This window comes from Pongo abelii, chromosome 1, assembly GCF_028885655.2.
Source record: "Pongo abelii isolate AG06213 chromosome 1, NHGRI_mPonAbe1-v2.0_pri, whole genome shotgun sequence".
Taxonomy (NCBI): domain Eukaryota; kingdom Metazoa; phylum Chordata; class Mammalia; order Primates; family Hominidae; genus Pongo; species Pongo abelii.
In genome coordinates, this window is record NC_071985.2 from 80,307,034 (window position 1) to 80,321,901 (window position 14,868).

The window sequence follows — 14,868 nt, forward strand, 5'->3', positions numbered from 1 at the left end:
TTTTTACAATATAATCCCCCCAAAAGCCCCAAACAGAAATTTATTTTCCATTTCTATGGTTTGAATCTATTTAATAGCATCAATTTTTTTAAAAAATCACTCAAAGTTCATGTTTTAGAGATGCAAAAAATAAAAGTATTACTTTTGCACAATAAATTTGACTGTCTTGAAGAATCCACATTCATATAGTCATTTACAAGGGTATTTTCTGGAAGGAATTTGCACTGAATCGCCTATTCACTACTCACTTATTTTCTAACAGTTTCCTTTTGACCCAATTCAAGCTAACCTTCCTGAATTAAGGGTATAGTAAATGACCTTACAAACAAGCTTTTTGTCTGTGAAAAGTTAGCCACCCTAGATCTTAATACTTGGATCTTTCTAACAATTTAAATGACCTAAACATTACAAGAATAGCAACATAGTCAACAATACAATGTAGTTAAAGAAAATACTGTTTCCCATAGGCCTGTTAACACTCAACATCCATTTTCATCTATGTAACAGTTGAATCTTTTTCTGGTGGTCAAGAACAAATTCTAAGAAATACTTCAGATACAGAATCATCAAGTGACTATGAGTACAAGAAATTTGAAAGATTATGTTTAAAAGCTAAAGTTAGAAACCCATTTCAATAAGAGATTAATCACAAATAATGTTTCATTTTGGCACCAAAGTATCTTTAGTTCCATTTAAAACAAAAAAAGTATGCTTGTGCTTTTCAGAGAAAACATATACCGTATATATCTAAAATGTAATAATGTATTCTGTGAATTTAATGTTTTCTCTTAGTTACTTGATTTTGCCAATATTCCAGCTTTTCTTTTTTTTTTTTTTGAATTGAGGGTTTCACTCTGTCACCCAGGCTGGAGTACAGTGGCTTTAAAATACAAGAGCATTTAAAATTGACTATAAATAATTTAAGTTCAGTTAGTAAAAGAACCACACAATCTGAAAATATAAGTTTTTTCTTTTTCTTTTTTGAGACGGAGCATTGCTCTTATTGCCCAGGCTGGAGTGCAATGGCACGATCTTGACTCAATGCAACCTCCGCCTCCCAGGCTCAAGCAATTCTCCTGTCTCAGCCTCCCAAGTAGCTGGGATTACAGGCACCCACCACCACGTCCAGCTAATTTTTTGTATTTTTAGTAGAGATGAGGTTTCATCATGTTGACCATGGGTGGTCTCGAACTCCTGACCTCAGATGATCTGCCCACCTCAGCCTCCCAGAGTGCTGGGATTACAGGCATGAGCCACCGTGCCCGGCCTATAACAGTTTTTAACTGCCTAATGATCACACTAACACCATTATAATCTCACATGAAATCTACTTACTCCTTATTTTTATTTTGAATATATTTGATATATTAGAAAAACAGAGCCGTAATTAATAATAAATTATCTAAGACTGAGGCTAGATTCCTTATAACATGTATTTTCAGGTAATAGTATTATACCTTTGGTAACACTTGTGAAAAGAAAGTCTGTTCCAACGTCAGGTGGTTCATATGAGGTAAAAACATTTCTACAATAATTTTCAAAATTTCTGTAAAGCAAATAACATATTTTATAAAAATATTGTCATGTCAGTCAACAAAGGCCACTGCCCTTTATTAAATGCAAGAATACTACCAATCTAAAGCTTGATACACTTTCAAAATACCACATTCTATATAGAGAAACTATTAATAGCCAAAAAAAAAAAAAAAGAGAAAGGAAACAACCTACATATCCAACAATTGTGGACCAGTTAAATAGGTGTGTGTACATCTATTGAATAGGATCTGTCATCATTAAAATGACATTTTAAAACACGAAAAATGTTCACAATGTAGTTAAACAAAAAGTTTCCAAAATATAACACCAATTTTAATATAGATAAACATGTACAAAGAATGATGGATAGGCTGGCAGGAATATACGGAAATGAGATGAGTCTGTTCTCATCATAATCTTAACCATTTCAGATTAGATGTTTTGTAATCTTTTCTGTTTTTCTATATGTTTCATATTTTCCACAATGAACATGAATCACTTCTATACTCAAGATAAAAAAATAATTTACTTAAAAAAAATTATGCCACGCATGGTGGCTCATGCCTGTAATCCCAACACTTTGGGTGGCTGAAGCAGGAGGATTGCCTGAGCCCAGGAGTTAAAGACCAACCTGGGAAACATGAAAAGACCTCATGACTACCAAAAAATAAATATATAAATAGAAAATTAGCCAGGCATGGTAGCACGCACCTGCAGTCTCAGCTACTTGGAAGGCTGAGGTGAGAGGATTGCTTGAGCCTGGGAGATGGAGGCTGCAGTGAGCTATGTTTGCACCACTACACTCCAGTTTTGGTGACAAAGCAAGACCCTGTCCCCCAAAACAAGCAAACAAAAACATAGGCCAAGCATCATGGCTCAGACCTGTAATCCCAGCACTTTAGAAGATGGAGGCAGGAGAATAGCTTGAACCCAGGAGTTCAGGCTGCAGTGAGCTATGATCGCATTACTGCTCTCCAGCCTGGGCAACAGAGCGAGATCTTGTCTCGAAAACAAAACAAAACAAACTTTGGGGCCAGGCTCAGTGGCTCATGCCTGTAATCCCGGCACTTACGGAGGCCGAGGCAGGAGGATCACTTGAGCTCAGGAGTTTCGAGACCAGCCTGGCCAACATGGTGAAACCCCATCTCTACTAAAAATACAAAAATTAGCCAGGTGTGGTGAAGCATGCCTGTAATCCCAGCTACTTGGGAGACTGAGGCAGGAGAATCACCTGAACCTGGAAGGTGGAGGTTGCAGTGAGCAAAGATCACGCCACTGCACTCCAACCTGGCTGACAAAACGAGACTCCAACAAAAACAAAGGAAAAAAAAAATTAGGTCCCATTACACAACGTAGATTCAAATTATAAATGAATATTCCACAACCAAGTGAACTCTAAATAGAAAAGCTAACTCAAAATATGAGTAAACTGAGCAGTCTAGTCTTAACTCTCTTCTGACTAGAAGAATAAATCTCATCAAGTAAGACTGATGAAGACATGAAAATGAGAAAGTCAACTTCCTCCAAATGATAAATTTGTTATCACCTAGACAATCAGCTTTTGGCAATTTAGAAAGCATTCTCTAAATGACACTAAACATGTTAGAGGCTGATAGTTATTCAGTAGACTGCAAATCATGTTTTATATGGGTCTAATCGTAACAACTAACGTTTAATATTTACAATTTGTTTATACATACATCATCAACAAAACACTTTTGGTATTTATCCAAAATGTAATTTAAAACTTTTAAGCACTGGAATTTGAAGGAATTTGATCATTTCAAGTAACTGAAGGTTATAAAGGCTGTAACATAGAGAACAGTTACATTTCAAGGGAATACAAAACTGTAAGGACACATCCACTGAGGTATGTGGGGACTCGGACCTTAACATCAAAGTAAATCATACAGTTAAACCAATTTTACTTACGAATATGCTCAATCCAACTGTCAGAATGTTGAGACAATGAGTAGGATAATTAAGGAAGATACTAGTATCATAGTAATAGGGTATTCATTACTCAGAACAAACTTAAAAAAAAAATAAAACCCTTTTGAAATTTAAGCAATGACCCATAAGAGATTGGAATTGGACTCAAATTACTGGCTTAATTTTGCTTTTAAAAACTTAAGATTTATTAGGTAAACAGTATTGTGAAAACACATTAAAGAAATATTTTGAAAATTGCCCAGGGACAAACTTGCCTTTTCAAATATTTCATAGTCATGAAATATTTTTGGCAGATGAGAAACAGTGCTACAATAATTCATAGGTTTATGATTTATTTATTTATTTTTTTAGAGAGAGGGTCTCGCTTGGGGCCAGGCGGGGTGGCTCACGCCTGGAATCCCAGCACTTTGGGAGACCTAGATGGGCAGAACGAGAGGTCAGGAGTTCAAGACCAGCCTGACCAATATGGTGAAACCCTGTCTCTACTAAAAATACAAAATAATTAGCTGGGCATGGTGGCGCACACCTGTAATCCCAGCTGCTCAGGAGGCTGAGGCAGGAGAATCACTTGAACCTGGGAGGCAGAGGTTGCAGTGAGCCGAAATCGCGCCATTGCACTCCAGCATAGGCGAGACTCTGTCTCAAAAAAAAAAAAAAAAAAAAAAAAGAGAGACGGTCTTGCTGTCACCCAGGATGCAGTGTGGTGACATGATCACACCTCACTGCAGCCTCAAGCTCCTGGGCTAAAGTGATCCTCCCATACCAGCCTCTCAAAGAGCTGGGATTAGAGATGCACACCACCATGCCCAGTTTGTACTTCCGATTTCTATTACAAGAAATTTCTCTTTCCTCAACATTTCTATCATACTTAATTTATATCTGTCTTAAGTCACTCATCACCTTCTATCTTATTTTCATATTACTTACATACCTGTCTTACCAATCTTATTTGACTGAAATTCTTCTGCACATAGCAGCTTACAAATACATGACAATTCTTCATATACACCATCAAGGATAATTGTTAGAAATGTTTTACTGTAACAACACTGTAAGAATCATCAAAGAATGTCAATAACAAAAATGAATAACCCGGCCGGGCACGGTGGCTCACTCCTGTAGTCCCAGCACTTTGGGAGGCTGAGGCAGGCGGATCACGAGGTCAGGAGTTCGAGACCAGCCTGGCCAACATGGTGAAACCCTGTCTCTACTAAAGATACAAAAAATTAGCCGGGCATGGTGGCATGTGCCTGTAATCTCAGCTACTCCGGAGGCTGAGGAAGGAGAATCGCTTGAACCTGGTTGCTGTGAGCTGAGATCGCACCACTGCACTCCAGCCTGGGTGACAGGGCGAGACTCCGTCTCAAAAAAAAAAAAAAAAACAAAAAACCCATAGTCCTACCACACTAATACAAGAATTCATTCCTCTTCTGAAATCTTATTTTTTACAGCAGCAATCAAAATGAGGTCATCATTAACTCAAATTTTGAGTTCAGTAGGGTAGAATTGGCCTCATGAAAAAATTTCAGTAAAGCTCAAATAATTACTAGCTTTTCCAAAATTAGTCAGTTATGATTATGCAGACATGCAGGTAAGGTCTGGAAAATAATACATAAAATGCAAAACATGAAAATGATTTTGGGGGGTAATGGCATTGTAGATTTGTTGCAAATTTTTCATTTGTTAAAATAGTGAAGCTAAATTACTACCATAAGCTGAAAAAAAGTATTGTCTAATTAGACTCCCAAGTATTTTTAAAACATGAAATATTTTTAGCCCTTTAATGAATGCTTACTATGTGTCAGGCACTGTTCTAGGTGCTGAGGATAACGCTGTGAAGAAAATCAACATCCTGCCTTTATTAACTTTGCAACATAATGTGTAGAAGTGGAAAATATACAAAGCAAACAAGAGCATTTCTTTTAACGGTAATGCGCTTTTTAGAAAACTGAACAGGCCAATGTGATACAAGTGTAAGACTGGGTTTCGAAGAACTGCCTAAGATTGAAGGCTCTGAAAAAGCCCCTCTAAGGAAGTGACATTTGGGCCAAGACATAAACATGAAATATGCAAAAGGCTGAGAGAACAAATCAGGCTAAGCAAAAAGATCTTGAGGTAGGTGAGCCTAATGTATTCATGAACAGAGGGTAGTTAACTAGGTATGAGAGAAGGGCAAGGCTTAGATCACCTGGAGCCTTGAAGGTAAAGTGGTTTAAAAAGGGAAATGACAATATCTATGTTTTTCCCCTCTTAACTTTTTTGGAATAATGAATTATGAATAGAAACAAGGAAACGATTAATACTCCAAGTGAGAGGTGATAAGGGTTTGGAATCAGAGTGGTAGCAATGAGGATGGAGATAAACGGATTCAAGACATAGTTTGGAATCAGAAACAATAGAACTTACTGATCGAGTGTGTGAGAGAGAGAGGATTCAAGGTTTCAGTTTGTGAAACCATTTACTCAGATGAAGAAAACTAGAGGAAGTTTGGGCTTTTTTGAATATGTCGTTTGAAGTGCAAAGCTAGGTGGGAATGTTGACTTTCAACTTAATGAAGTCTCTCTATAAGCTTGTGGGGAAGAGGAATCACGTTCCGTGTCTCTGTTCTCCCAAAGCCTAACAACATGTCTCACACACATTATGCATGCAGTTTAAGTGTTTTTGAATGTTTTGAGGGTGGCTATTTGTTTTCAAGTTGAAACTCCTTGAAGACGGCAATTCTATATCTACACAAAAACTAAAAAAGGGGGCTTTGGCACCTTCCGAGATTTTGCTAATGTCTAGGTGAATGACTTCTATGTGATTATATGGGGCTTCAGCTGCACAATATTTGTGCAGTATTGGGATTCTCTCAAGTGAAGGTTACTTTTTTTGAGCGTAACTGTATAAAGCTGGGCTCAAATGTTGTGAAAAAGATACATATACATATGGTTTACCATGAAAGGCTAGGATTCCAGGCACATTTACAACCACAAAGGCATGAGACCAATCAAGAATGTGCTGCATCCGGACGAAGAAGGCGCTAAGCGCCTCAAATCCAACAGTTGAAAGCCAAAAACAAGCGGAAGCAACTCTTTCAGAAAGACTCCAGCCTGGGCGAGAGGAGTGAGAACTTGTCAAAAAGAAAAAAGAAAGAAGAAAAAGAGGTCTGAGAGGGGGAGGACGAAAATCATTTTTATTTACTGAACTTCTTTTAAAGATTTCACACCATAGAACTATGTCCTTTACTTCTTAACAACGCTAAGAAAGGCCTTATTCATATTCACCACCCTTTTTACGGGAGACAAAAGCTCAGAGTATCTCGCTTTACCTCAAACTATTAAGAGCCAGAGCTATCCTCATATCGCAGGTCTCAGTCCTTGCCTCCCCCATTACCCACTAGCAAAAGTATTTACACTTAATTGCAAGCAACGAGTACAGAAAAACTCAAGGAATGGAAGAAAACGCCACATCCACTGCTAAAACCTTGGGTCAGAACACGTCCGCGAGCCTTTCCAGGGCCAAAGCCTTAGATCTACAACGGTTGTCCCTTCCCCTCCAGTCCCTCGCTTTTCATCCCACTCACTGACAAAGAAAAGAGGGAGTTCAGGCCGCGGTAATATAACCCAGCCTGGCGGTGGGTCTGAAGGGACAGAAGAAAAAGTTTCGCGACCCGCCCACACCCCTCTCTAGGTAGAAGTGACAACCAAGGAAGGATATGAGGAGTCGGGGCAGGACGGACGGCAGTTCCCGGCGGCGTAGCTCCTCTGGCCAGCTACTTAATTCTCCCAGGGGAACCGCGCTAGCTGGGACCGCGCGTTCCTGAGACATACTTTCGTCAAACAGGAGAGCTTCAAACCAGTCCCGCCAAAGCCCAGACCGGAAACTTGCAGTCCCGCCAACCCTTGCGCGCCCTCCGCCGGCTCCAAAACCATAGAGAGGAGGACGGCGGGTTTCTTGGTGAGCCCGGGTCCCTAAAGGCCGGAAAGAAAGTCGGGCTTCTCTAGCCCCTGGAGGACTCGACTCACTGGTGAGCGATTTAGGTCCGGAGGAGGCGTCGTGGGGTGAGCTTTTTCAGACGCGCGATCCCAGGACACGTCGGGAAGCTAGCATCCCTAGGTCTGGATCACTGTAAACATTACATTCAAATGGGGAGGTGAGGGCCAGAAGTCCCCACTTCTGGGGTCGGATTTGTCCCGGGACCTGCAGCCGGAAGTGACTCCAAGCCTTGCAGCGTGATGGGAGAGAAAAGAGGCGCGTTCCTAGCCTCGGGACTGGGTGACCCGCCTCTCCACCCAAATTGTAAATCTTGTATAAAGGGAACAAAGATCCCACTTGCCAGAACTGTGAAAATTGAGGCAGATGGTATAGTGTCTAGCGCAGTAGATAGAAGATTCTCAATAAAGTTGCTTCTTATTTCTACAGGTCTCTCCAAACTACTGCAGTGCCCTAGTTTGCGTTTACTCTGCCACCAAATTAGTCTTAACTAATTATTGCCAAATTACCCCCACTTCCATACACTTAGGGCTGCTGTTCTCGACTAAATGTTTGGAGTGAAGTCTTGGATGAATTTACACACACCAGGCCATACCTATGCGTGTTTTTAAAGGGACGCTGACTTACCAAAATAAAATACTGCACGTCTTCTGTAAAAGACAGAAGTGAAGTTATTCTGGAAGTTTAGGGGGTGAATATGGTTGGACACAATCAAGACAGCTGAAAGACAGCAAGTAGCTAGGCTGTCCTGTCTGAATATCTTGGACTTTATGTTTGTCCAGGTGGTGGTGGTGGTGGTTGCTGCTGCTGTTGTTCTTCTGTTTGTTTTTATAGTTGATTTTCTTCTCCCACTTTTGAACCCTTAAGGTGTGTATGAGTGTCCAAATCTCTTCTCTCTCTCTCTTCCCCACAACTTTTTAAGAAAAGGCAGCTGTATGGTGGGACGGGGAGGGGTGGGGGTGGCTGTTTAATATTACACTTTAGTGAAATGTGCCATTTTGCTTTAATCATCATTTTCTTTCTTTTTTTTTTTCTTTCCAGAGCTGCTTGGAAAGAGGACCAAAGACGTCTAAAAAGTCATGGGAAATATCTCTAAATATTTGTTACCATGTATAAGTTGCTAAAGAGAAATTGGGCCCAACAAAACTAATTGAATAATTGAAGCAGATTTGTGTGTATCATTAAATTCTATCCAGAAGTTGAAGAATCTGAATTTAAAGATTGTGTGCATTTAATAAGAGAATGACCTTTCAGTTTAATTTCACTATAGAAGACCATCTGGAAAATGAATTAACACCCATTAGAGATGGAGCTTTGACCCTGGATTCCTCAAAAGAGCTGTCAGTCTCAGAAAGTCAAAAAGGAGAAGAGAGGGACAGAAAATGTTCTGCAGAACAATTTGACTTGCCTCAGGATCACTTGTGGGAACATAAGTCAGTGGAAAATGCAGCTGCCTCTCAAGACACAGACAGTCCACTCAGTGCAGCCAACAGTTCAAGGAACTTGGAGCCACATGGAAAACAGCCCTGCTTGAGAGCTGCCAAAGAGCATGCTATGCCTAAAGATTTAAAGAAGATGTTAGAAAATAAAGTCATAGAAACATTACCAGGTTTCCAGCATGTTAAGTTATCAGTAGTGAAAACCATCTTGTTGAAAGAGAACTTCCCTGGAGAAAACATAGTTTCAAAAAGCTTTTCTTCTCACTCTGATCTGATTACAGGTGTTTATGAAGGAGGCTTAAAAATCTGGGAATGTACCTTTGACCTCCTGGCTTATTTCACAAAGGCCAAAGTGAAATTTGCTGGGAAAAAAGTCTTGGATCTTGGTTGTGGATCAGGTTTACTGGGTATAACTGCATTCAAGGGAGGGGCCAAAGAAATTCACTTTCAAGATTATAACAGTATGGTGATTGATGAAGTAACCTTACCTAATGTAGTAGCTAACTCCACTTTGGAAGATGAAGAAAATGATGTAAATGAGCCAGATGTGAAAAGATGCAGGAAACCAAAAGTAACACAACTATATAAATGCCGATTTTTTTCTGGTGAGTGGTCTGAGTTTTGTAAACTTGTACTAAGCAGTGAAAAACTTTTTGTAAAATATGATCTCGTTCTCACCTCAGAAACCATTTACAACCCAGATTATTATAGTAATTTGCACGAGACTTTCCTTAGACTGTTAAGTAAAAATGGACGTGTACTTTTGGCCAGCAAAGCACATTATTTTGGTGTAGGTGGAGGTGTTCATCTCTTTCAGAAGTTTGTAGAAGAAAGAGATGTTTTTAACACCAGAATACTCAAAATAATTGATGAAGGATTGAAGAGGTTCATAATTGAAATAACTTTTAAGTCTCCTGGTTAATTAACGTTCACTGAGTATCCAAAATGAAATAAACAGAAGGACCAAAAATTTGAGTGTTTGATTTCTGTTTTGCTATTATTTTTTCTGAGATTTTGATGTTGTTTGTTTAGTTTTGTTTATCCGAATCATAAGTGAGCTATGTTACCAATCTTGTACTCACTAGGTGAAACTGAGAAGGTATCCCTGTGCATTTGATGAGATCTCCTGGGAAATCATTTTGTAGGAAAATCCGGTATTCTCCATCTTCATTCTATTTGACCTTTTACCACCTTTGACATTACATGAAATTGTTCCCAGGAAATTCTGCCATTTCTTCTCTCAAGTCTGTGAATTTCCTCCCAGTCTTCGTTAGTTCCTTGTTCACATTAATATACATCACTAAATATTAGGTTGAGGCCTTATGTAAATAGGAAGAGGTTTTTGTTTCATTTTGTTTTTATATTCATTTACCTTGTATAGTAAGGATCAGAATGGTGAGAATTTAACTGAATTCACATGGAGATGAGGAAACAAAGGGAATCTGTGACAGAGTATAAAAGTGATACAGAGAACTTGTACTACTTGAGGTTTACCCTTTATAGCCAAGTAAGAGATCCTGCGGTCTTGGTAGAAGGAAAAAGAATAAGAAAGGAGAATTCCAGATTTGGGGGAGTATAGACTTACCAGTTGTTAAATAGTAGGAAAGAAAGGAGAAAGTGTTTGTTGATTCAAATGCAAAAATTTTCACATTTTACCACATTGGGAATTGGGATCTGCCTTGCTCTCTATAACAACAGTAAAACTGACAGCATTTTTTTCTCTCTTCGAAGTAGCTAAAATAATCGGACATCATGGATTCAATTGAATGTGATATTTACTGGACTTTGTATAGCATCTTGCATAATACTTAAAACCTTATGAGGTATATGTCATCGCCATTTTAGTAGCGATCATAATAGCTAACTAGCATTTACTGTATACAGGGCAGAAGAGCTTTACATATGTTAACATTAAGTATTCATAACTGCCCTACAAGACTCCAAGAAGTTAATTGATTTGCTCCCAATCACATTTCTCACCTTGAACCAGTATCTGAAGGCTTTAAAATCTTTACACTCTTTCATCACCCAGTGGTCTCAGCTCTACCAATGCCTATTTTCATCACAAATATTCCTTAGCACCCTCTTACTACACTGAGATGAAAGTCATAGTTAAGGAAACTTACTTATATACATTATTAAAAAGTATATTCCTAGTTTATATATAATTATATGTGATATTCGTTCACAACTCTAATATGAAGAAAGTAAGTTATAATCAAATAATTTATATCTCATCAGATACACACACAGACGTAGCTACACAGAAGACATGCAGCAGCCAGATGCTTATACCTAGGAACAGGGGTCCCTGATGCCTGGGCCGTGGACCAGTGCCGGTCCGTGGCCTGTTAGGAACTGAGCTGCACGGCAGGAGGTGAGTGGTAGGCAAATGAGTATTACTGCCTGAGCTCTATCTCCTGTCAGATCAGCAGCGGTGTTAGATTCTCATGGGAGTGCACACCCTATTGTGAACTGCACGTGTGAGGGATCTAGCTTGCGCACTCCTTGTGAGAATCTAATGCCTGATGATCTGAGGTGGAACAGTTTCATCCTGAAACCACTCCCCTGCCCAGCCCTTCATGGAAAAATTATCTTCCACAAAACTGGTCCCTGGTGCCAAAACGGATGGGGACTGCTAAACTAGAGTACCGTTACTGAAAATGCCACAGCTACAATTCCAGACTTACCTACTAGGTAAGGTAGAACAAATTGGCCTTGACAGCTGGATTGGGGAATTGAGGTACAAATCACTGGATAGAGGCTTATAATACATTAATCGGTTTCAATGATTTTGAGACAAATAGGTATCTCTCAATTCTCCGAGAGAATTAGACTTTTAATGAGGTCTCATCCAGGAGGCCCCTTCAGGAACAGCAGAGACATAGCCTCTAACTAGGGGCTCAGGACACAATTTCATTTCCCAGGGAGAGGGTCCAACAAGTGCAGAAAGGATCAAAGCAGCCCAGTCATGGGAACTAGATAATTTGGGGCATTAAAGATAAATTTGGGGCCAGGCATGGTGGCTCACGCCTGTAATCCCAGCACTTTGGGAGGCCAAGGCAGGCAGATCACCTGAGGTCAGGAGTTCGAGGCCACCCTGACCAACATGGAGAAACTCCGTGTCTACTAAAAATACAAAATTAGGTGGGCGTGGTGGTGCATGCCAGTAATCCCAGCTATTAGAGAGTCTGGGAAAGGAGAATCGTGAGAAGCGCTTGAACCCAGGAGGCGGAGGTTGCAGTGAGCTGATATCGCGCCATTGCCCTCCAGCCTAGGCAACAGGGAAAGACTTTGTCTCAAAAAAAAAGAAAAAGAAAAAAAAGATAAATTTGGGGGTACCAAACAGCCCAAAGGGAACACACCTACCCAAGATAGCTGGCAGCAAAAGGGACTTGAGACACAAATTATGGCTACAAATTCAGAAAACAGATACATAGCTTTCTCATGTAACAGTATAATTTAATCATTTAAGGGTTATGAAACCTTGGGTTAAAATTCAATTTCTCCATCTGTAAAACAAGGTTTATAATATTATATCCCTAGCAGAGTTCCTTGAAGATTAAGAGTTAAGCATTAATCATGGTTCCTATCAAGTTTCCTATGTATAAGTGGAAATTATTATTTTTAATAATTCTTACTATTTATTCACCTATTTTCTGAACCAGATAGGAAGTCCTGCTCACTTTTGTTAAAAATGGTGTTTGTGCCTTTACAGTATACAAATCTCAGTTCAGAACTTGAAGAAACCACTAAGTTCTAAACCTTGCTCTGCCCACCATTAATCTCCACTCTCTCTCATCCCATTCCCCTCCCTATTCCTCACCTCTGCACTCCTAAATTGTCGTTTTTGGAAGCTTTGGTTGCAGATTATTTAGGATGAAGAAGAGTGCGTCTTGTAAATTTGCTTCTAAAGCCCAGTCACATATGTGCTATGTTCTGCCTTTAAACTGCCCGTTTCTCAGATGTGCCTGTCCTCTAAGTTCCAGTTTTCATGTCCCACAGATGACGTTCTGTCCATGGTTCAGAAACTCATGGAAATGTCTCTGTGCTGACTGAGTTATGACTTCTCTGTGTCAAATGTGATGGCCAGTGACACATCTGCTGTAGGGTCTGTGGGGTGGATGTCAGCGTTTCATCTAGAGAATTAGATTTTCGAGAAGATTAAACCTATCTTCACTTTTCAATGCCCTCCATAGTATTTTCTTCAGGTGCTTACTAAATGGTCATTTGAAAAAGAGGAATAGCAAGTAAAATCTGACTCCATGAACTTGATTCTTTGCCTCCACTTCAGCTGGGACATTTTGAATTTTTTATACCATGTTTATGATGGCATTGTGATTGCTAATAATAAGGATTTTCTTTGGGTAAAAGTACACATTTAAAATTGCCATCATAACTAATGCAACCCAGGAGAGAAGTTGCTCTGTGCTTTGTGAGACTCCTTTACTGCAGTCCAAGGATGCAGCTTCTATATAACCCAGATGGTTGGGGGAAGCCACAGTACATTTATGACTACTAGCTATCCAATTTCTGCCTTTTCAAGGAATTAAAATTCAGATAGCCCTTAAAAGGAGTTTCATCATCTATATGGGAGGTTATCTAACAAAAGTGTTTTTTCTGTTTGAAAGAAACTATGTAAAAATTACAATTACAATTACAAATAACAACTTTTTAACTTAAATATTACTAAAGAAAGTGGGGCATCTTACCCCTCACAGAGCAAGGTGAGTGGCCAGTTTGTGATCTGCAAAAAAAAAAAGATACAATGCAGGGATACTGTAGCTATCCTTTTCCATTTACTGATGGGATGGAAAAAGTCCATATAAAGGCTTGCCTTTGACAGTAAAGTTGACCCTTGAACAACATGGGGACAGGGGTGCCCACCCCCCTGCAGTTGAAAATCCACATATAACTTTTGACTCCTCGAAAACTTAACCACTAATAGCATACTCTTGACCTGAAGCCTTACAGATAACATAAACAGTCAACTAACACATATTTTGTATGTCATATGTATTATAGATTGTATTCTTACAATAAATTAAGCTAGAGAGAAGAAAGTGTTAAAAAAATTAGGAGGAAGAGAAAACATATTTACTATTCACTAAGTGGAAGTGGATCATCATAAATGTCTTTGTGCTTGTCATCTTCAAGTAGACTTCAAGTATCTTTGAGTAGACTGAGGAGTAGGAGGAAGAGGATTGGTTGATCTTACTGTCTTAGGGGTGGCAGAGGTGGAAGAAAATCTGCATATAACTGACCATGCAATTCAAATCCATGTTGTTCAAGGGTCAGTTGTATATATTTTAAGCCTTTACAATAGAATTGCATGTACTTAGTCTCATGAAACCCCAAATGCCTTGGCTGTGCTGCTGCTAGACTGTCTGGTTCACAGTACAAAGATAAAGATGCTCTTTCCTCCAGGCAGATTCAGCCCCATGATAGGGGGAATTTTGGGGTAAGTCAAACAAAATCTGTTTTTAGCCCCACTTGCCCTTTCAACTCTTCTTAGTCATCTTGTGACTTAGTACTACAAAATTCCACTGTCTTTCAACTGATAAGATATAGGAAAATGGGCAAAAAGTGATCAACATAAAAAAAAAACCTATGTAACATACATCACATGTAGGAAGGGGGCTGTAAGAGATGAGTTTTCCTTCTCACAATGATTTGGTGCTCACAAGAGCCATTCCATTGAGGACATGCAGCATGGCAAAATGGAATAAAGTTTTAGTAATCTCATTGTGTAGTAGATTGTTGAAGACAAAAATGGTTCAATGATACTTGTTAAAGCATGGTAAGGCAGACTTTATTCATTACCATTGAGATAGGTATAGGGACCATGGCAATGGGATTTTGCAGTAGGGGAGAGAAAATAGGCTTAACTGCAGAGTATAGGCAAGTGGGAATTTATAGCCAAGGAGCAAGGTGGGTCAAGGGGTCAGTGGGTGAAAAAATACTA

At 39.4% G+C, this 14,868-nt stretch overlaps 2 protein-coding genes across 9 annotated transcripts in view; one reads left to right on the forward strand and one right to left on the reverse strand.

Annotated features, from left to right (window-relative positions):
• FIRRM (FIGNL1 interacting regulator of recombination and mitosis) overlaps positions 1-7,332 on the reverse strand; it is a 57,376-nt gene extending 50,044 nt beyond the window's left edge. For 4 of the 5 annotated variants that reach the window (XR_010141055.1, XR_010141058.1, XR_010141057.1 and 1 more), the window contains exons 1-3: positions 7,189-7,332; positions 3,469-3,508; positions 1,458-1,546 (exon numbers count right to left, since the gene is read on the reverse strand). Coding sequence is in view for 1 of the 5 variants with exons in the window: in XM_009241071.4 (XP_009239346.2) it covers positions 1,458-1,546; positions 3,469-3,508; positions 7,189-7,299 (240 nt within the window). In the remaining 4 variants the exon portion in view is untranslated. The remainder of the gene's footprint in view (positions 1-1,457; positions 1,547-3,468; positions 3,509-7,188) is intronic. The other variant, XM_054525604.2, reaches the window with a different exon arrangement.
• Positions 7,333-7,341: 9 nt separating this feature from the next.
• METTL18 (methyltransferase 18, RPL3 N3(tau)-histidine) lies at positions 7,342-9,873 on the forward strand. Of its 4 annotated transcripts, none has more exons than XM_009241068.3 (2): positions 7,342-7,498; positions 8,506-9,873. In XM_009241068.3, the coding sequence occupies exon 2, from the start codon at positions 8,707-8,709 to the stop codon at positions 9,823-9,825; it is 1,119 nt and encodes a 372-aa protein (XP_009239343.1). In that variant the 5' UTR covers positions 7,342-7,498; positions 8,506-8,706; the 3' UTR covers positions 9,826-9,873. The 4 variants fall into 4 exon arrangements, with proteins under 4 accessions (XP_009239343.1, XP_002809854.1, XP_002809855.1 ...); XM_002809808.5 differs by having other exon boundaries at positions 7,438-7,532; XM_002809809.6 differs by having other exon boundaries at positions 7,484-7,587.
• Positions 9,874-14,868: the final 4,995 nt, after the last annotated feature.

Bases quoted from the DNA above. Each gene is read 5' to 3' on its own strand.
- METTL18 (XM_009241068.3), top strand. From the start codon at position 8,707: ATGACCTTTCAGTTTAATTTCACTATAGAAGACCATCTGGAAAATGAA.